General features: G+C 52.8%; 1 protein-coding gene across 1 annotated transcript in view; it reads right to left on the reverse strand.

Annotated features, from left to right (window-relative positions):
• The window catches only part of AHRR (aryl-hydrocarbon receptor repressor), an 81,870-nt gene that overhangs the window by 40,657 nt on the left and 24,104 nt on the right, over positions 1–17,109 (reverse strand). Inside the window, exon 4 of the mRNA XM_028523185.2 lies at positions 2,335–2,441. Coding sequence (XP_028378986.1) covers positions 2,335–2,441 — 107 coding nt within the window. The remainder of the gene's footprint in view (positions 1–2,334; positions 2,442–17,109) is intronic.

Here is a 17,109-nt window from a genome sequence, read left to right on the forward strand (position 1 = left end):
GCTCTTGGCTATTGTAAATTGTGCTTCTATGAACATTGGGGTACATAGGTTCTTTTGGACTGGTGTTTCAGGGTTCTTAGGATATAATCCTAACACGGAATTGCTGGGTCAAAAGGCAGAACAAATTTTAGTTTTCTTAGAAAATTCCATACTATTTTCCATAGTGGTTGTACCAGTCTGCAATCCCACCAACAGTGCACTGGGGTCCCTTTTTTCTCCACAACCTCTCCAACACTTGTTGTTTGCTGCTTTGTTTATGATGGCCATTCTGACTGGTGTGAAGTGGTATCTCATTGTAAAACTCGAGCACCAACTTACACCACACACAAGAATAAATTCAAGGTGGATAAAATATTTAAATATAAGCCGTGACACCATTAGAGTCCTAGAGGAGAACATAGGCAGGAAAATCTCAGATATTTCATGCAGCAATATTTTCACTGATATGTCCCCTAGAGCAAGGGACATAAAAGAAAGAATAAACAAATGGGATCTCATCAAAATAAAAAGCTTCTGCATGGCTAAAGAAAGCAGTATTAAAATAAAAAGAGAACCAACTGTATGGGAAAACATATTTGCCAATGATACCTCTGACAAGGGTTTAATCTCCAAAATATATAAAGAACTTACATGACTGCACTCTAAGAAAACAAGCAACCCAATTAAAAAATGGGCAAAGGACTTGAACAGACACTTCTCCAAGGAGGACACACAGAGTATCCAGAGACACATGAAAAGATGCTCAATACTGCTAGTTATCAGAGAGCATTTGAAATTTCTAATAAAAAGTGGAAAGTGAACGAGGGGAGAGGGTGCCAATCTCTGAAGGGCTCGGCTGAATCAGATACAAAAGGAATCAGGTGAGCTCCCCTTAATCACCCAAAGGGGCTGCAAGGACATGGGGTGACTGATCTCAATGCCTGGGGCAATCAGAGGACACGCCACCCCACTGCAGCCCACGCTGGTTAAACAGCCAAACAGCTAAGAACTTACAAGACTGATCAGGGATGCTGCCGAGAAGGCCCAGAAAAGCACTGAGTGAAGTTGGGTTGAAGAGCTGGAGTCCGAGGAGGAGGGGCAAGGGGCTGAGTGGGCCTGGGGGCAGGGCCTCCCCTAGGGTCTCCACCTCAGACAGCCCAGCCCTGCTCTGGCCCATGAAGGTGAAACACAGGGACCACAGAGGCAATTCCAGTAGCATGGCTGGGTGTCAGGTGCGAGGTGAAGGACTGGGGTTTCCTTTCAGGGTTTGCCTGTCCTTCTGGTTGCTGCAGAGCAGGCTGGGGTGCAGAAGAACCATCTGGAGCAAAGCTGCTGCTACTGTTCAGAAAATGGGGACTTGACCCAGCTGAAATGGCACCCACAGCCCACCATTTCTGCCCTTCAACACATCAGTCTAATAGATGGACCAAGTGGGGAAGACAGACGAGGAAGCTTCACCTGGGGGGATAGAACCACCCACCAAACAGGGCTGGGAAGGTGGTAAGAACCAGTTCTGCTCTGGACATAGGGGTCCGAGGTGAACCCTCTGGGGGACATGTGGGCCCAGCCTCTCCCACGGAAGCACCTTGGGGCTTCAGGGGCACCCTGGCTGCTGGTTATGGCGCTACCTACCACGGGCCTCTCTCCCTGTGTCCCCCACACCCTCCCACGTGCCGAGAGATGGCTGCATCTTCCCAGTCCCTCTGAGAAAGGGCAACCAGGGCCTGGGGCGCTCAGTGACTTCGGCCCCTGGTGAGGCAGCAACAGCCTCACTCTGCAAGAGAGTGACTTGATAGATCCCAGAAAACTCCTCACCATTATATCTCCTTATGAAACTGACCACAGCTCCCCCATCCTGTATGTAAAGGCCGATGTGACAGGGTCAGGGAAGCACCCCAGACTAACAGAACAGGGCCAGGGGTGTCCACTCAGGTGAAAATGCCGACCTGACCCTTCACAGCCACCGTGTAATGCCAATAAATGGACCAGCCAGCCATGCCTGCCAGACACCAAGAAGCTTAATGCACAATTTGCTGTCTTTAATGTGAAAGAAAAAATACCCTGCTTAATAAGTTTATTAGGTTCGGCCACAGACAGGTAAAACCAGAGAATGCAGACTGAATACGGTGTTCAGATTTGAAGCGTGGTCGTGGCTGTTTCTCTCTGCCCGGCACCTCACCCGGAGCACCTGAGACCCCAATTTCGAGCTTCTCCCAAAAGGTCACAGGACTCCAACCACAAATAGTTCTCAGAGCCTTAACTCAAGTTCATTGTAAATGGCGACAACCTCAGGGTCCTGGGGGAGCGGCCTGCACACCGTGACCCTGCACATGATCAAAGGTCAAGGGGGCTCACCTCCAGCAGCAACCTTCCCTCCAGCACGGCTGAGCCTCCGTGAGGACCACTGGCTCCGGGTGAGGGGGCACTGACTGCCGGTCGCAGTGGGCACTTCTCCTGCACGGCTGTCAGAGAGGAACAGAGGACGTTAGCATCTTCCTGGCCCAGGCCTGGTTGCAAGCCTTTGTGAAGTTACATTTCTCTGTTCTTCACCCCATTGTTCTTCACTGCCACCTTCTTCTGACAACATTGAGGTCCCATGCTGACCTGTGGTCACCAGGACACACTGGGCAGCTCCACCTCCCCGGGAAGGGGGCGGGGCAAGTGGAACCAGGACCTCTGACCTGGGGAAGCCATTTGGGAGATCAGGACATCATACCTGGGCCTGACCCTGAGGACCCTGCCCGACTCTGCTCCCCAGAAACTGCTCTCTGCCCCCTCATATATATTCCTCAGAGCCTCACTGGCTTCAGGGGCCCTGGTGTGGAGCAGGCCACACCCCACAGTTGTCCATTATTGCACTGACTGTTCCAGTTCCAGAAGTGCCCCGTCTTGCATTGTCACCCTTCCCTGTGACTCTGGCAGCTCCCTATGCCTACCCCATGCCCATACTCATCTCCATTTTGTGGAGAGGAGCTCAGACAGATAGACAGACGTTGTCCATTTCCCAGCTCCCTGGAGCTGGTTAGGGACCCTCAACTCTATGCTCAACATCCTCAGTGGCCCCCGGGTTTTATGGGAGGACCCCCGGGGACAAAGGCGACGGCACCTAGAGGGACCCAGTCAGGAGCCCAGGCTTTGTCTCTGTGGAGGATGGGTGGGGAAGCGCCTCACAGCTTCTCATTTCTGAGGTTTGCAAACTGAGGCTACAGGTGATGACAGTGCACTGAGGGCCAGGGGCTCGTCCAGGAGGTGGAGCTGAGCACTTGCTCTGGTCTGGGAATAAAATGTAAATACAGGCACTTAAATCTGCAGCATTTTCTCTTTCAAAACCAGTGGGTTGTGCTGAACTTTTGCTCCAGGATGCGCTGGTCTGCGATGCTTGTCATCCACTGACTGTGAGGGAAACCGCAAGGCTCTGCCTGCAGCTCCCCACAGACGCCCCCACCCCTGTCAGTGAGAGGTGGGCAGCATCTGCTCCCAGGGGCTCCAGGCCCCCAAACCCACAGCAGGACCTGAACATGCACTCCAGCTTGAGACACTGTGTCCGGCCCCCCTCCCTACAGAGTGGACATGCACCAGGCCACACCCCTGGACCAGCAGTCCCCCATCCCACGCTGGGCCCCTTCATTTAAGACCCCAGGAGCTGGCCGGTAGGGTGTCCTCCGGACAGAGAACTCAACGCAGGGAGGTGGCCCTTGGGAGAGCCCCACAGACGGTGGCCACATCTTGGCCACACTGTGGCCTTTGGTCCCTGCTGGCCTCTCTCTCCCACCCTCTCAGAAGCCTTTGTGCCATCACCCTCCTCTCCCACAGCGAAAGCGCACTACACTGCTAGTCACTGTGCTGAACAGAATAAGAAAGGAACCCATTTCCTCCCAAAGACAGGTGTATTTCTGGGGACAAAAGCAGTGGCACCTGGGGGGACAGTCCCTAGGGGTCCCTGACAAATAGGCGGAGGCTGTGTGTGCTGCCAGCCACCTTCTCAAAATGGAAACCTCACAGCAATCGAGCCCCTCCACAACAGCTGGTTTTCCAGGCAGACACTCGGAGCCCTGCGACGTTGAAGGCGATTATTTTTCATACCCCCGTTGTACTGCACTGGGCTTACTCCACGCGGGAGTTCCCAAGTCTGAGAGCTCTGAACACACTAAGCTGCTACAGCTCTGCTTCCTGGAGGAAGACAGATCCAGGATCAGGCCCTTCCCCCAGAGGGACCTTCTGGTCTCAGAACACTACTAAAGGCTGTGCCTGGTGAGCTTCTGGCAGAGAGTTTAGTCAGTGTGTTCTCAGATGCTGAGAATGATCAAGGAGAAGCTGGTGTGGGGATGAGACAAGGAGGTCTACCCTTGTCACCCCTCCCCCCACTCCTCCAGACAGCCCGTGTGCCAGGACAGGCTTCCCAGCTGCCCAGACAGTCCCACCACGTTAGGGCTTGGGGATGGACCTGGTGGGGGGCGGGTGGTGAGGGCAGCCCCCCCACATCAGTACATCCAGGTCGCCTGCCACAGAACCAACCACCAAGACCTCCCGTTCAGCAACCTCCATTGCAAGGGCCGCCCCAACCCCCACCCCCACCTCACCCCAGCTCAAGTCAGCTCCCTGCCCCAGCCTTCCCCAGCACTTCCCATCAGCTGAGGGGAAGGGGAGGTTTGGGGCTGTCCTGACCCTGCCTTTCTTCTCTCTCACCCCTGTAGGCCCAGTGGGTGGGGGATGCTGACTCCTACAGTAGCGAGGAGGGTGGGAATCCGGGTGGTGACGTCACTGCGGATACGGAGGCCGACCCCTTGCCACCCCCTCGCCAGACCCGACCTCGACCCCTACTGCAGTGCGCACAGTTCACTCCCAGGTGCACGGGGGCTGCAGCCCACGTGTGGCGCCAAAAGTGGGGTGTCTCCCCCACTTCCTAACTTCTACCCCATCCCCTGTACCTCTCTGTACCTGGACACCTTCCCCCATCGCATCCCATCCCACATCTCTGCACCCAGATACCACCCCCAGCATCGCGTGTCCCCCTCCCGCATGTCCCCTCCCCTCGCCACAGCTGTGCTGCGGACACACACACCCCCACTTCCCCGCTCCACACATCTCTGCACCCGGACACCGCCCCCTCAGCATCGCGGGGTCCCCCCCTGCGCCGCGGGCACCCCCACTTCCCTCCTCTGCAGCCACATTCCGGGCCACACCCAGCGGCCTCCTCGGGTCCTGTCACGCGATGGGGCCTCAGCGCGCAGTGACAGCCGCCTGGACCCCGGCCAGGGCCTCGCGTGCGAGCAGGACCGCCACCCCCACCCCCAGGCCTGCGGCGAGACAGAAAGAAACCGAGTGCGATTCACAGGGGTGGGGCGGGGCAGAGGGAGGGGGGAGGTGGTGGCCCGCTTTCCAGAAATCCCTGAGCCAACATGGCCTGCCCCCTCACTTCCCAGGTCCCCCGTTCAGGGGCTCTCAGGATGTTGAAGCAGGGCAGCAAACTCCAATGGGGGAGGATCACAGCGGGGGCGGGGGGGGGGGGAGCAGCCCAAGTGCTGAGGATCAGGTCATCCCTGTTACCAGTGAGTGAAGATGCTGACACACCAGGGAGGCTGTGGGGAGCAGCGCGGCTCCCCCACTGCAGGTCCCCCCAGGTCCCCTCCCAGCAGCGCCCGGCGTCAGCACTGCCTGCACCCTGGGTCTGATACTGCATCTCAGAGGCTCTCTCCTGAGTCACTCTTCTCCCTGGGACTCAGACCTGAGGGTCTGACCTGGGAGGGGAACCAGCCTCCCTGAGGGGAGAGCTGAGTGAAGGTGGGGCTGTGGGCAGGGGTGCCCACACTGCTGGGCATACCCTGGGGGGTCCCTCCTCTCCATACCCAGCCTCCTACTCCTGTGGAGGAGGGCAAGCCCACCATCAAGGTTGGTTCCAGGTCCCCTTCCACCTGCACCTGGCTGCCCAAGGTCAAGGAGAAAGGCTGAAAAGGAGCAGGTGTGAGGTGTCTTTTTGGGGAGTTGGTGCAAATGTGGAGAGAGCCACAGTGCACTCCTACCCCCAAGGCCCAGCTTGTAGAGAAGGTGGTGGAGGCAATGTTCTTGGGATGAGAAGTGCCCTGAGACCCCCGGCCAACCAGTGACTGAGAGGCCTGTCCATGCCAGGTGCCCAGTGCCTGGCCTCCAGGGGGCAGTGTGAGGTGGGGCAGTCCCATGGAAGCAGATCTTCCCCTGGGCAGATCCTGGGGCATCCAGCTTCCTGTCAGACGGAGCTCAGGGCCAGGCAGTAGGGACCAGGGCTGTCTGCTCTCAGAAAGGACAGGGTCACAGGCTTATGCAGCTGCTTGCCTGTGACAGAGGTCTGGCCCCCTATGACCTCCCCACTGAGTGCCACAACCCTGGAACTGCAGCCACACTTGAGATTCTCACTGCCCCATCCACGCTGTCCCCCAACTGGCTGCAGAGTTAACTGGAACCAGCCTTTCTCTCATTTCATTGATTTCTTGCATCCCTGAAAAGTTTCACTTGGAACAGAGAGAAGCTGAAGAATTATCATGGAGACAGGGGACGCCCCTGTGAAAGTGCTACACACAGAGTATGTGCCCATGCAGGGTGGGGTAGGGGCTTCCCTTTGAGGCTCAGACTGAGGCTGACTGCACTCTGCCGGCCCTCACCCCGCACCCCCTACCCTGCTTGCTAAGAGACCTCCATCTCCTTTGCACAGAGGAAACTCAGGGCAATGTATAACCCTGAACTGTGCCGCGGGGGCCCAGTCCTCCACTGGCAGCTATTTAGGGGTCATGTGCCTGAGTCTGGCCAGTGATAGGTGCCAAGTGCTCCTGGTGGAAGCCAGGAGATTCCCCCATCTCTGCCTCTGGACAGTGCTGTGATGCCCAGAAGGTGGCAACCACTTTGCTCCCAGTTCAATGAAGCCAACTCTTTGGTGGAAAAACAGGTGGGTCTGGGACAAGTGAATCCACAACAGGAGAGCAAGTTTAGGTCAGGTGGGTCCAGGACGGATGATCCCAGGATGTGGGGTGCACTAAATGTGGAATTCATGGGGCCGTCTAGGGATTGGGGTACAGGACACCTGTCACCAGGGTGACAGAGAGCCACAGGAGGCTGGACTGGAAACCCGATTCTGACCAGCTGCAGTTCCTTGAGTGCACGGGCCTGTATCCACAGGCCGGCCCCTGCTTTGAACAGAACACATGCCCAGTTAAACCTGGCACTATTTCGTCATCAAGTCGAGTCCTAAGGGCTCTGCCCTGGGACCTGAACTCCATGCTTGGGGCAGTACCCACAGCGAGTGTTGTCTGGGTGTTCCCTCCTCCAGCCCCGGTCCAGCAGCTTGAGGGGCCCTAGGGCTCAGCCTCTGCCCCAGGCCCTCACAGCTCAGAGCCCACCTCCACACGGCCTCAGGTCCCTCTACAGGCAGCTGGCATGGCCTCAGCCCCCATTTTGTCCCGTTCTCATTGGAAGCTAACTTCCAGCCTGGCCCCCCAGGAGTCACACTCAGCAGAGGGATGTGCACAGTTTAGAGCCAGGTCCTGGGGTCCCCAGTGAGATGGGGTCCAACAAGGCCACACACCCGACATGCCTTATGCGGCCTGGGCAGCGGGTACCCCATAAATACCTTTCTGTTCTGCTTCCACAGCTTGGTGCTGCTAACTCAACACCACCCACAGTGAGGCAATGCCACTGACTAAATATGTGCCCCCAATTCATGGGTTGAAACCTACCCCCCAAATTGTATGTGGAGGTGGGGCTTTGGGGGATGATTGCGTCATGAGGGTAGAGCCCCGTGAGTGTGATTAGTTCCCCACCTTCCTGGCCTTGTGAGGGCAGAGAGAAGGCAGCGTCTGGTGCCAGAAGAGGTTCTCACCAGAACCCAACCACGTGGGCACCCTGGGCTCACACGTCCAGCCTCCACAACGTGAGGCAGAAGTGTCTATTTATAAGCCGCCCCATCCGTGGCAGTTTGTTACAGCAGCCCGGTTTGACTAAGATGGGTAGTTACCAAAGTATACAGATGGTGACCACGTGGCCACACGCTGAGTGGGGCAAGGTCCCTGGCAGCCTGTACACAAGGGTCACTTGCCAGGTGCACTGAAGGTGGCCCGTCTCCTTTGTACAGCCAAGAAACTGGGATCTGGGACGGGGGCAGTGTAATGGGAGTGCACTTCCCCTCTTGGTGACTATGGTGATTCCTCTCCAGGGGCAAAGAGGCAACGTGAGTCCAGGAGTTGACAAAAGACCTGAAAGCCCCAGCTCACCTCTCACAACACCCACTCGCTTCGTGCACCTGCCCGACAAGCATGTGTGTGAGTCTCATGCAGTACACTGCAGACGGACCAAGGGGAGTAAATGACCAGGGCCTGGCAGGGAGGGTGGATGGGTGGGTGCTCCAGGGCAGAGACAGAGGGCAGGAGCTCCAGGAGATGGAGGAGAGAGTGGGCACTGCAGGAGAGGGAGAGACTCATTCTCCGGGGTAGGGAGAAAGGGCAGGTACTCTGTGGGAGGGTGGGAGGAGAGAGGGGCTGTTCCCTGCCCCCCCCACCTCTGCTCCCCATCCCTACTGTGTCTACACACCAACTGCACCACCCGGTCAGCGCTTAGTGTTTCTTGAAGGCTACAAGCTGTATTCATAGCAGAAGCTCCTGGCCTCGGTTACCTTCTGCATAGATGTGTTGCCTGTACCTGGGATGCAGACAATTAACGCTTTGCATCATTCTAAGCAGCTGGCAGGTAACAGTCCTTAGTGCCCAACACCTGCCCAGCTCTGCACAGGGAAGGTGAGCAGAAGCACTGGGTCATACTGCCCAAAGGTTCCCGGGCTCAGACTCAGACAAGCATACCTCTCACCCAACCACCCCAGGGAGGTGGAGTCCCCACAAATAAGTCAGGAGCGCCCTGGGTGCCAGGAAATATACACAGGCAACCTTACACTCAAACAGTGTGAAAGGAGACAGAGGGCGCCTGGAGGTCCTGGAAGGACTGTGCACACGTCTATAAACAGGCGAGAAACACGTGCACTTTATCTCCGCAGGGCAGGCGAGTCCAGCACACCAGCCAGAGCAAGTGTCTGGGGAGGGGCTGGGGTGATGGGGGTCCCAAAGAGGCCCTGTCCCTCCCAGAATACATGTGGCACCAGGTGAGAAGGAGCAGAGCTCTGTCCAGGCTGCCAGTTGGAGGCGTGAGGGAGCTCCTGGGCATCCCAGGTGCATCTTTCTGTTCCTGGCAGAGTGAGGACATGAGGGCGTGCTAGCCCTGTCCTGCCAAGGATGGGTCTCTCCCGGGCTCTCAGTCCTCTTACCCAAGAGCTCCCTCTGTGGATCTGTGGGGACCTCACCTGCCTTGATCAAAGGGCACTGCCCACAGTGCATTTCACCTGCAGGCTCTACGACCTGCCCCAGGTTTGCAAAGTGGCCTGGAGGAGACCCCCCCCCCCCCGGGAAGGGGCAGGGGGGCAAGGGGAGGGGCAAGCCTGCAGGCCTCCCCCTTCCTGGCCACGTCCCCATTGCCCCCGCTGCCCTGCCCGGCAGCCCTGCTCTCCCCAGGCAGTGCTGTTCTGTGAGGGTAGCTGCGTGCTAGCCAGCCAGGTGGGCCCAATGGGTAAAAAAACAGGCAGCGAGGGACCGCAGGAGTGGGAGTCACCAGCAAGGCCTGTGTGGACACTCTGAGTGTGTGAATGTCCTGTTTCAGGTTAAAACAATGAGCGGGAGAAAATGATTCCTTTGTGAGGATGCTTTCCACACATGGAGGGATGCGCTTTTCCAGAGCGTGACACAGCCGTGTGGAGAGAGGGTCCCAGCATGTGGGACTTGGCATGGGGATATGTCCTTCCAAATGCTTGTCCACCCTCCTTACTAGTACAGCTTGTGGGGAGAAGGGATTCAAACTGCTGTTCAAAGCCCTAGGTTCCCTTAGACAAGAAAACTCATCAGGACTGTAAATAAACATGTGCGTTTCACATATTTAGAGAATGAGAGCACGCTCCATAATGTATATGCATCCAGTTGTTCATTTTCTATAGAAAGAACTTCCATATTTTCTAAAATGCACCAGGCAAGCTTTAGGCACCTCACACTGCAACATGGCTCAAAGAACCACCAGAAATGCTTTTCTTCTGAGCCAGTGGAGATGGGGAGGCAGCAGCCGACGAGTCTGGTTTTCTCTGGTCAAGAGGACACATTTCTAACCATTTTCTGAGGTCACTCCTCCCTGGAGCCCACAGAAGGCTCTGTGGAAACTTGGTCACAGGTTCTGCAGCAAAAATGCACCCTTCTTGTCTATAATTCCCATGCCACAGGGCAAAGTGCCACTGAAAACAGCTCTTGGGAAAGAAAAAGAGAAAAGGAATGTAGTGTATACTCATCGTGGGTCCATATTCTGTTCATGGTGTAAGGCACCTGGAAGAAGCCAACTCTTTGGGTGCTTTTGTTAAGTTTCAACACATAGGATGAAAAGTGCACCAGTGTCAAGCCAAGGGTTCAAGAAAAGTTTTGCAAAACAAAACAAAAAAAGGGTGCCCTGGTGCTTTTAAAAAGTCCAGTATTTATTTAATCAGTAATCGTGTGGTGTGCAGCTGTGAAGGCGAGGAGCAGGGGCCACAGTGCAGGACCCAGTATCTCACACGGCGACGGTCAGGGAACCCTGGCCGGAGTCGAGGCAGGACATTCCCCGGAGGGACAGCCCCACAGAGAGCTCTCAGGGGCGGTCCCAGCTGACAGCAGTCCCAGAGCGGTGCACCTTATGGGCTGGGCCAGCGTCCCGGACCTTAGAGGAGTGCTCAGCTCAGCTGTCAGGCAGCCTCTGATTCCTGCACAAGTCCCGAACTTATAGTAAATTTATAGTAAGTTTGTACAGTAAAAACTGGAGGTCCGGCCGCCAGTTCCCCGGATTTGCAAATGACTCCGACTTGAAGTGGGCCTGTCACCCACCATCACCCTCGATTTCCTGACAAATCAATCACAGGTCGGGTCCTATCTGTCACGTGTAACTCACCGTCAACAGATGCAGACCTAACTGATGGAAAGACCTGGAGGCCCTGAGGGACTGGCGGGGGCGGGGCTGTACGGGAACCACAGGCAGCTGCTTGGCCAGGAGAGCGCCCCCATCTGAGGTGGGGGCCCATCTTTGCTCCATGGCACCCTACCCTGCTGGGGCTTCACCCCAGTCCTCATGGCCACAGCCACCCACTCCCCTGCTCCCACCTGACCCGCCACCCCTGCTCAGACCGCATTTGTGAAATGGTGGGTGGCAATGGTGGCTGTGAGGAAAGTGCAGGCTCTTCTCACATTTCTGTTGACAAAAGGACTAAGTGCCGGAAAATACCAAGCACTTCTAAAAGGGCCAAATGTGACTCACCTCACAAACACCGACAAGCGCGCTGTGCTCCCCAAACACAGCTGCTCTGTCCAGAGCTGCCCCACACCCCTGCCCTCGACATCCTCCTGCCCTCCCTCCCGAGGAACTCGCTGTCCCCACAGTCCCTCCAGGGGCCCCACCTTTCATATGCTCAGAGCAAATTTTTGGTTGTACGGTTTTCTTTGTTCCTTCCTCTGTTTGCATGTGTTTAGAGACAATGTTGGACTTACAGGCAAGTTATGAGAATAGTGCAAAGCACCCCAAACGTCCTTTGCCCAGAGACTCGACTCCAGTTCTGCCTGCTGTCCCACGAACATCTTTGTAGCCTGGGGTCTGGTCCCACTGCCCCATCACTCCGTTCCCCTCCGTCCAGAGTGCTCCTGGTCCATCCTGGACTTTCATGACCTTGACTTTAATCATTATAGCAAGTTGTTTTGCAGGCTGCTCCTCCACTTGGGTTTGTCTGGTGTTTCTTCTTGATTAGGCCAAAGTTATTCATCTTCAGCCAGAATATGACAGAAGTGACCGCGTGTTCTTCTCATGCATGATATCAGCTTATTCCATGATTGGTGAGGTCAAATTTGTTTACTTAGGAGAGTGTTTGCTGGGTTTCTTCACTCGTAAGTTTTTTCCCTTTGTAATTCATTTGTATTTTGTTGGGAGATCATTCAAGACTACAAAAAGCCCACTTCTCACGTCAGTTCGATACAGTAATTTTAGCATCTTTGATGTTCCTTGTCTTGAATGGTTACCAACTAGTGAGTTTATAATTCACCTCTTCTACTTACAGCCATCTGTCTGGAATTCTGTCTCCTGTCTATTAGTTGCCAGCTTACTGTAAGGAGGAGCTTTCCCTTATTATTCATTTATTCACATCAGTGTGAGCTTATGAAATCCTATGTTCTTCACTGGGTTATAATCTAGCACTGCCCTTACTCTTGTTAATGTTGAAACTGTCCCAGGCATGGCCAGTGCAGCCCCTTCGGGTGGCTCTGGGTCCTGTGACGTCCTCCTCCCTGTCTGAGCACAGCCTTGTTTTCTGGCCCAAAGGATCTAAGCTTCTCTTGTACTGTCCCTGCTCTGACACTGGAAAGAGGCTAAAAAAAAAAAAAAAAGAAAAAAGAAAAGAAAAAGCCCTCATTCCTTTTAATGGTGTCTAGACACCAAGATCTGAATGTGAGTTATGCTCACTGACACTCTGGTGTAACCCTCTCCCTGACGCCATCAGTGGGCAGAGCTAGAACACACACATTTATGCATATACGCAGCCTGTCCATCAAGTATCCAGACATGCAATGTGAAAAATAGAGAGATTTATTGAAGAAGATACAAGATATGACTGGGCCTTCATTTCCAGGCCATAGCTGTAGACCCACGGCTCACCTCCTGCTATGACCCCCTTGAGGACGTCTGATTGTTTGGTAGCAGTTTGAATCAAGTCATTGGCAATTGCAGTACGATGTTCCTTCTGCTCTGGTAGCAGAAGCTGCAGAACAAATTTTGCCACGAAATGTTTCATGCCAAGATCCTGTGTCAAAATCTCAGATACAGTACTTCTTGGAATCCCCAGATCAGCTTCTAGTTCTCACACTGTCAGTCACTGATCTTTATTGATTGCAGCTTGCACACGTTCAACGTTCTCAGGCGTTCTGCTTGTTGTAGGCCTTCCAGAACCTGGGTCACTTTCAACAGATTGTTGACTATCTTTGAAGTGTTTATTTGTGCTGCACTCATTACATCATCTCTGAAAGCCTTTTGAATCATCTGAATAGTTTCCACGGAAGAATGTTCAAGCTTAACGCAAAATCTGATGCAGATTCTTTGCTATACTAGCTCACTATTAATGCGATGGCCACACAGTACACGTACTTACTCAATAGCTTCTACCACCCCCACTGACTAGTACATTGAAGTCGTCATTGTTCACCCATGCACATTCCAGTCCACTCTCCTTGGCTGCAAGGTTACATCGACGCCACACAAATTCTTCTTGTTATATTAACAATGGCTGGACTTTTCCCAGACAGACCTCATATATTTGTGTCTATATTGATACATATCAAAATTCATGATTTCACACTAATACCTCCAATTCCAACTCAACACCTCAGGATTCAGTAGAAAGTGAAATTATGTTTCCTTCAGTATTTGATAGAAATTGCTTTAAACCTATCTAGCCCTAGATTTTGTCTGGGGGAAGATTTGTAACTGATTCAGCTTCTTTAATTGTTATATGACTATTCAGGTTTTCTATTTCCTCTTGAGTCAATTTTAATAAGATGCATTTCTAGGACATTTCTCACATGGGTTTTCATATGTAGCGGCATACATGTGTTCACAGTAGCCTCGAATTACCTGTGAAACATCTACATCATCTATCACTGTGTCCCTTGGACATTCCTGACACTGTTTTTCTTTTCTCTGTCATCAGTCTCACCAGATCTTTGCAAATTTTGTGATTTTAAAGGAATCTCTTTTTGTTTATTTTGCTTTTCTTTATCAAAACCATTAAGCTGAATGCTTAGCTAGGAGTGTCCAACCCACAGTCCGCAGGCTGCATGTAGCCCAGGATGGCTATGAATGTGGCCCAACACAAAATCTTGGATTTACTCAAAACATTATGAGGTTTTTTTTTTTGTGGTTACATGTCATGGTGTATTTACTATGTGGCCCAAGACAATTCTTCTTCTTCCAGTATGGCCCAGAGACACCAAAACGTTGGATACCCCTGGCATAGGCCATTAATTTTCAGCCTTTCTTCTTTTATATAAACACTTAAGGTTATTTATTTGTAAGTATTGTGTTGGGCACCCCCCACGCATTTTAATTTGTAAGTATATTCTAAATTCCACCACATTTTCTTCTTTGAACTATGAGTTATTTATAAGAGTGTTTATTTCCCAATATGAGGGTTTTCAAGTCATCTTTTCATTTTTGATTTCTAGCTTAATTGCATTAAGTCCTCAACATGCATTCTCCATGATTTTGTCTTTCAAAATTTATTGAGACTTGCTTTATTGACCAATCTGTTTTCAATCTATTTGCAAGTTTTATGTGGACTTGAAAATACGTGAATTCTGTAGTTTTAGACTAAAGTGTTTTATGTATGTCCATTAGATTAAGCCTTTTTTTGCATTGTTCAAATAGTCTGTAATCTTTACTGATTTTTACTTATTTGCTCTATTAAAAACTGAGAGAATTACTTCACATCTTTCTCTCTGATGATGAGTGTATGTATTATTTTTCCTTATATGTCAGTCCGTGTTTATTTTGTTTTCGAAGTTATGTTATTAGAAGCATACAAATTTAAAATTATTATATCTGCTTAATGAAATGAATGTTCTAATCATTAGATGAGGACACTGTCTTATGATTTCCAGTAACATTTGTTACCCAAAAAATGATTTTATGACATTAGTATGGTGTCATCAGATTTCTCCCAGGTAGCATCTCTCGACCCTCTCACTGCCCTGCCCTGCGCCCTCTGCAAACAGCTGTCTCCTCTCAAAACCCTGGGCCACCAGCTGGCACGCTTGTTCCATCTACATTTCCTGTACGTATTAACTTGTTTAGAATTTAGTGCTTTCTATTTGTTCTACCCTTTTCATGTTTCTTTTTTTTCTCCTTTCTTGTCTTTTTTCTTTTGGTTGATTACCTTTCTTATTCCACTTTTTTTTCTCTACTAGTTTGAAAGTTAAATCCGCTTTCTCTCGTCTTGATGATTATCCTGGAAATATCACTATAAATTAGCTCATCAACCTCCAAAGGTAATTAATGCAAGAGCCATTGAACTATTTAACACAAGTCTCCTCCAAATGCACACGCTCTTTTGGCTGGAATTGATCTCCCTTTGTTCCCACCGCGCAGCAGTGCCATTGCTCTACACCATCAGGGCCTGACGCACCACAGTCACCGCTTCCCGTCTTCCTTCTCCTTGCATCTCAGGTCCGCCCCCTGGGATTCCCTTTCTTCAAAATTTCCCTTAATGGAGTTCTCCTTGGGCTCTTGGCTTCACTTAGACTTGGTCTCTGAGTATTCCTTAATTTTCTGCTGGCTCGTCAATATATTTTAAAAGGCTTCAGATATTTTTATCTTGTATTTTTGGCTTCTGTCAGCAGGAGGATGGACTGGTCACTTGTCCAGCTTGCTGCCAGGAGAGACTGTGTTTGGAGCACATTTCCCCACCAGACACTGAATGCCAGGGCGGCTCCTCTGGTTTCTTGCATTATAGCAGGTTGTTAATGTGGAACCTTTTTAGTCTGAATTTTGGCTGAGGCCCGAAGGCAACAGGTGCCAACTACACCAAGTCCCACAGTGAGATTCCAGGTGACTGAGGCAGGGCTGCGAAGCCAGTGTCGGGGATGAGACACATTCGGGCTGGGAGAAGGGTTTCCTTGCAGGGGCTGGGCTGGGAGTCCCATGTCCCCACCGTCACCAGGAGAGGGGTGCAGCACTTTTCTCTTCACCTTGTGCCCAGTGAGAGGGGCTTCATGAAGACCCCTGTGAGGACCTGCCATCTGCCTCCTGAGGCTAGTGGGGCACTATGGTGTCTCTCTAACTCGGGAAATCCAAGGGGCAGAGGCTGCGCCTGGCAGGCAGTAGGACTGAGTGTGGCAAGTACCACGAGCCAACTGGGTGGGTCAAAGGCGCACATTTCCTGAAGAGCAGGTGGGGCCGCACACCCAAAACACGGTCCTGGGATACCTCGAGTCCTCCCAGGAAGTGCCTGCAGGCTGGAGAAGAGGCTGGAGGCACGATCTGTCACCAGGGGCTAAAGAAGGAAGTGCAATGGGGCAGCCGAAGAGAATGGGTCATCTGATTTGGCCGCAGCAGACAGACCCCTGGCGTATAGTCTCTTAAGAAACCATGGAAGCACCCAAGAGCCCCCAGACTCCGGCCAAGCAGCATGTGCCAGGTCACCGAGGAGCCAGTTGCATGGGATCCATCCCAGTTCTCCCCTCTCCCCTCCTGCTGCTCAGCCTGCTTGGGGGGCAGTGACTGGAAGACCCCAAATTAACCAGAAGGGACCAGAGAAGTCCTGGGACTATCCCTGTTCTTCCAGGCACAGAGGGAGAGCCAGCCCCCGAAGTTCTGCTGGGTTTGCTGGGGCAGCGAGAGAAAGTCAAAGCTGTTGATCTGTGTTCTGGCTCCTTCCTGTGTCCTGGAGGTGGGGAACGAAGGAATAAGCCAGGGGCCAGCTCCTCCTCTTGGTCAGGTTTATCTTCTGGAAATGATTAAGAGATGGTAGGAAAAATAAAACCGATGTGTAACATAATCAAGAGAGACCTTTCCGCACAACTGTGTGGGGACCTCCCCAGGCTCTGGGGTTAGAGGCAGGTGGCCACACAATGGTCACCATGACGGCGGTGCAGGACTGGCTCTTGGACCTGAAGCGTTCCAAGCCAGTGTGTCTTTGCTGGAAAGGCCTCAGGGTCAGCTGTGTTCCGGAGGGGCTCCGTCAGAAACAACCCACGTCTGTCCTGTGGGCATGGGCTCATCGAATGTTCAAGAGAGAAGAGGCTGCCCCCCACCCCCAGCAGCACCACGGGGCTATCTCAGTCTGCTCTGGCTGCTGTAACAAGATGCCACACAGGGGTGGCTTAAACACGTTTTGGAGGCTGGACGTCCAAGACCGGGGTGCCGACAGACTCAGTTTCCAGGGACCGCTCTTCCCCTGACTGGCAGACGCCGCCTTCTCGCTGTGTCCTCACATGGCCTCTCCTCAGCCCCACGGGAGACAGGGATGCAGGGAGTTCTGGCATCTCTTCTTGTAAGGACACCAGTCCTATCAGACTGGGG

The sequence above is a fragment of the Phyllostomus discolor genome, chromosome 3 (assembly GCF_004126475.2).
Source record: "Phyllostomus discolor isolate MPI-MPIP mPhyDis1 chromosome 3, mPhyDis1.pri.v3, whole genome shotgun sequence".
NCBI classification, from domain to species: Eukaryota; Metazoa; Chordata; class Mammalia; order Chiroptera; family Phyllostomidae; genus Phyllostomus; species Phyllostomus discolor.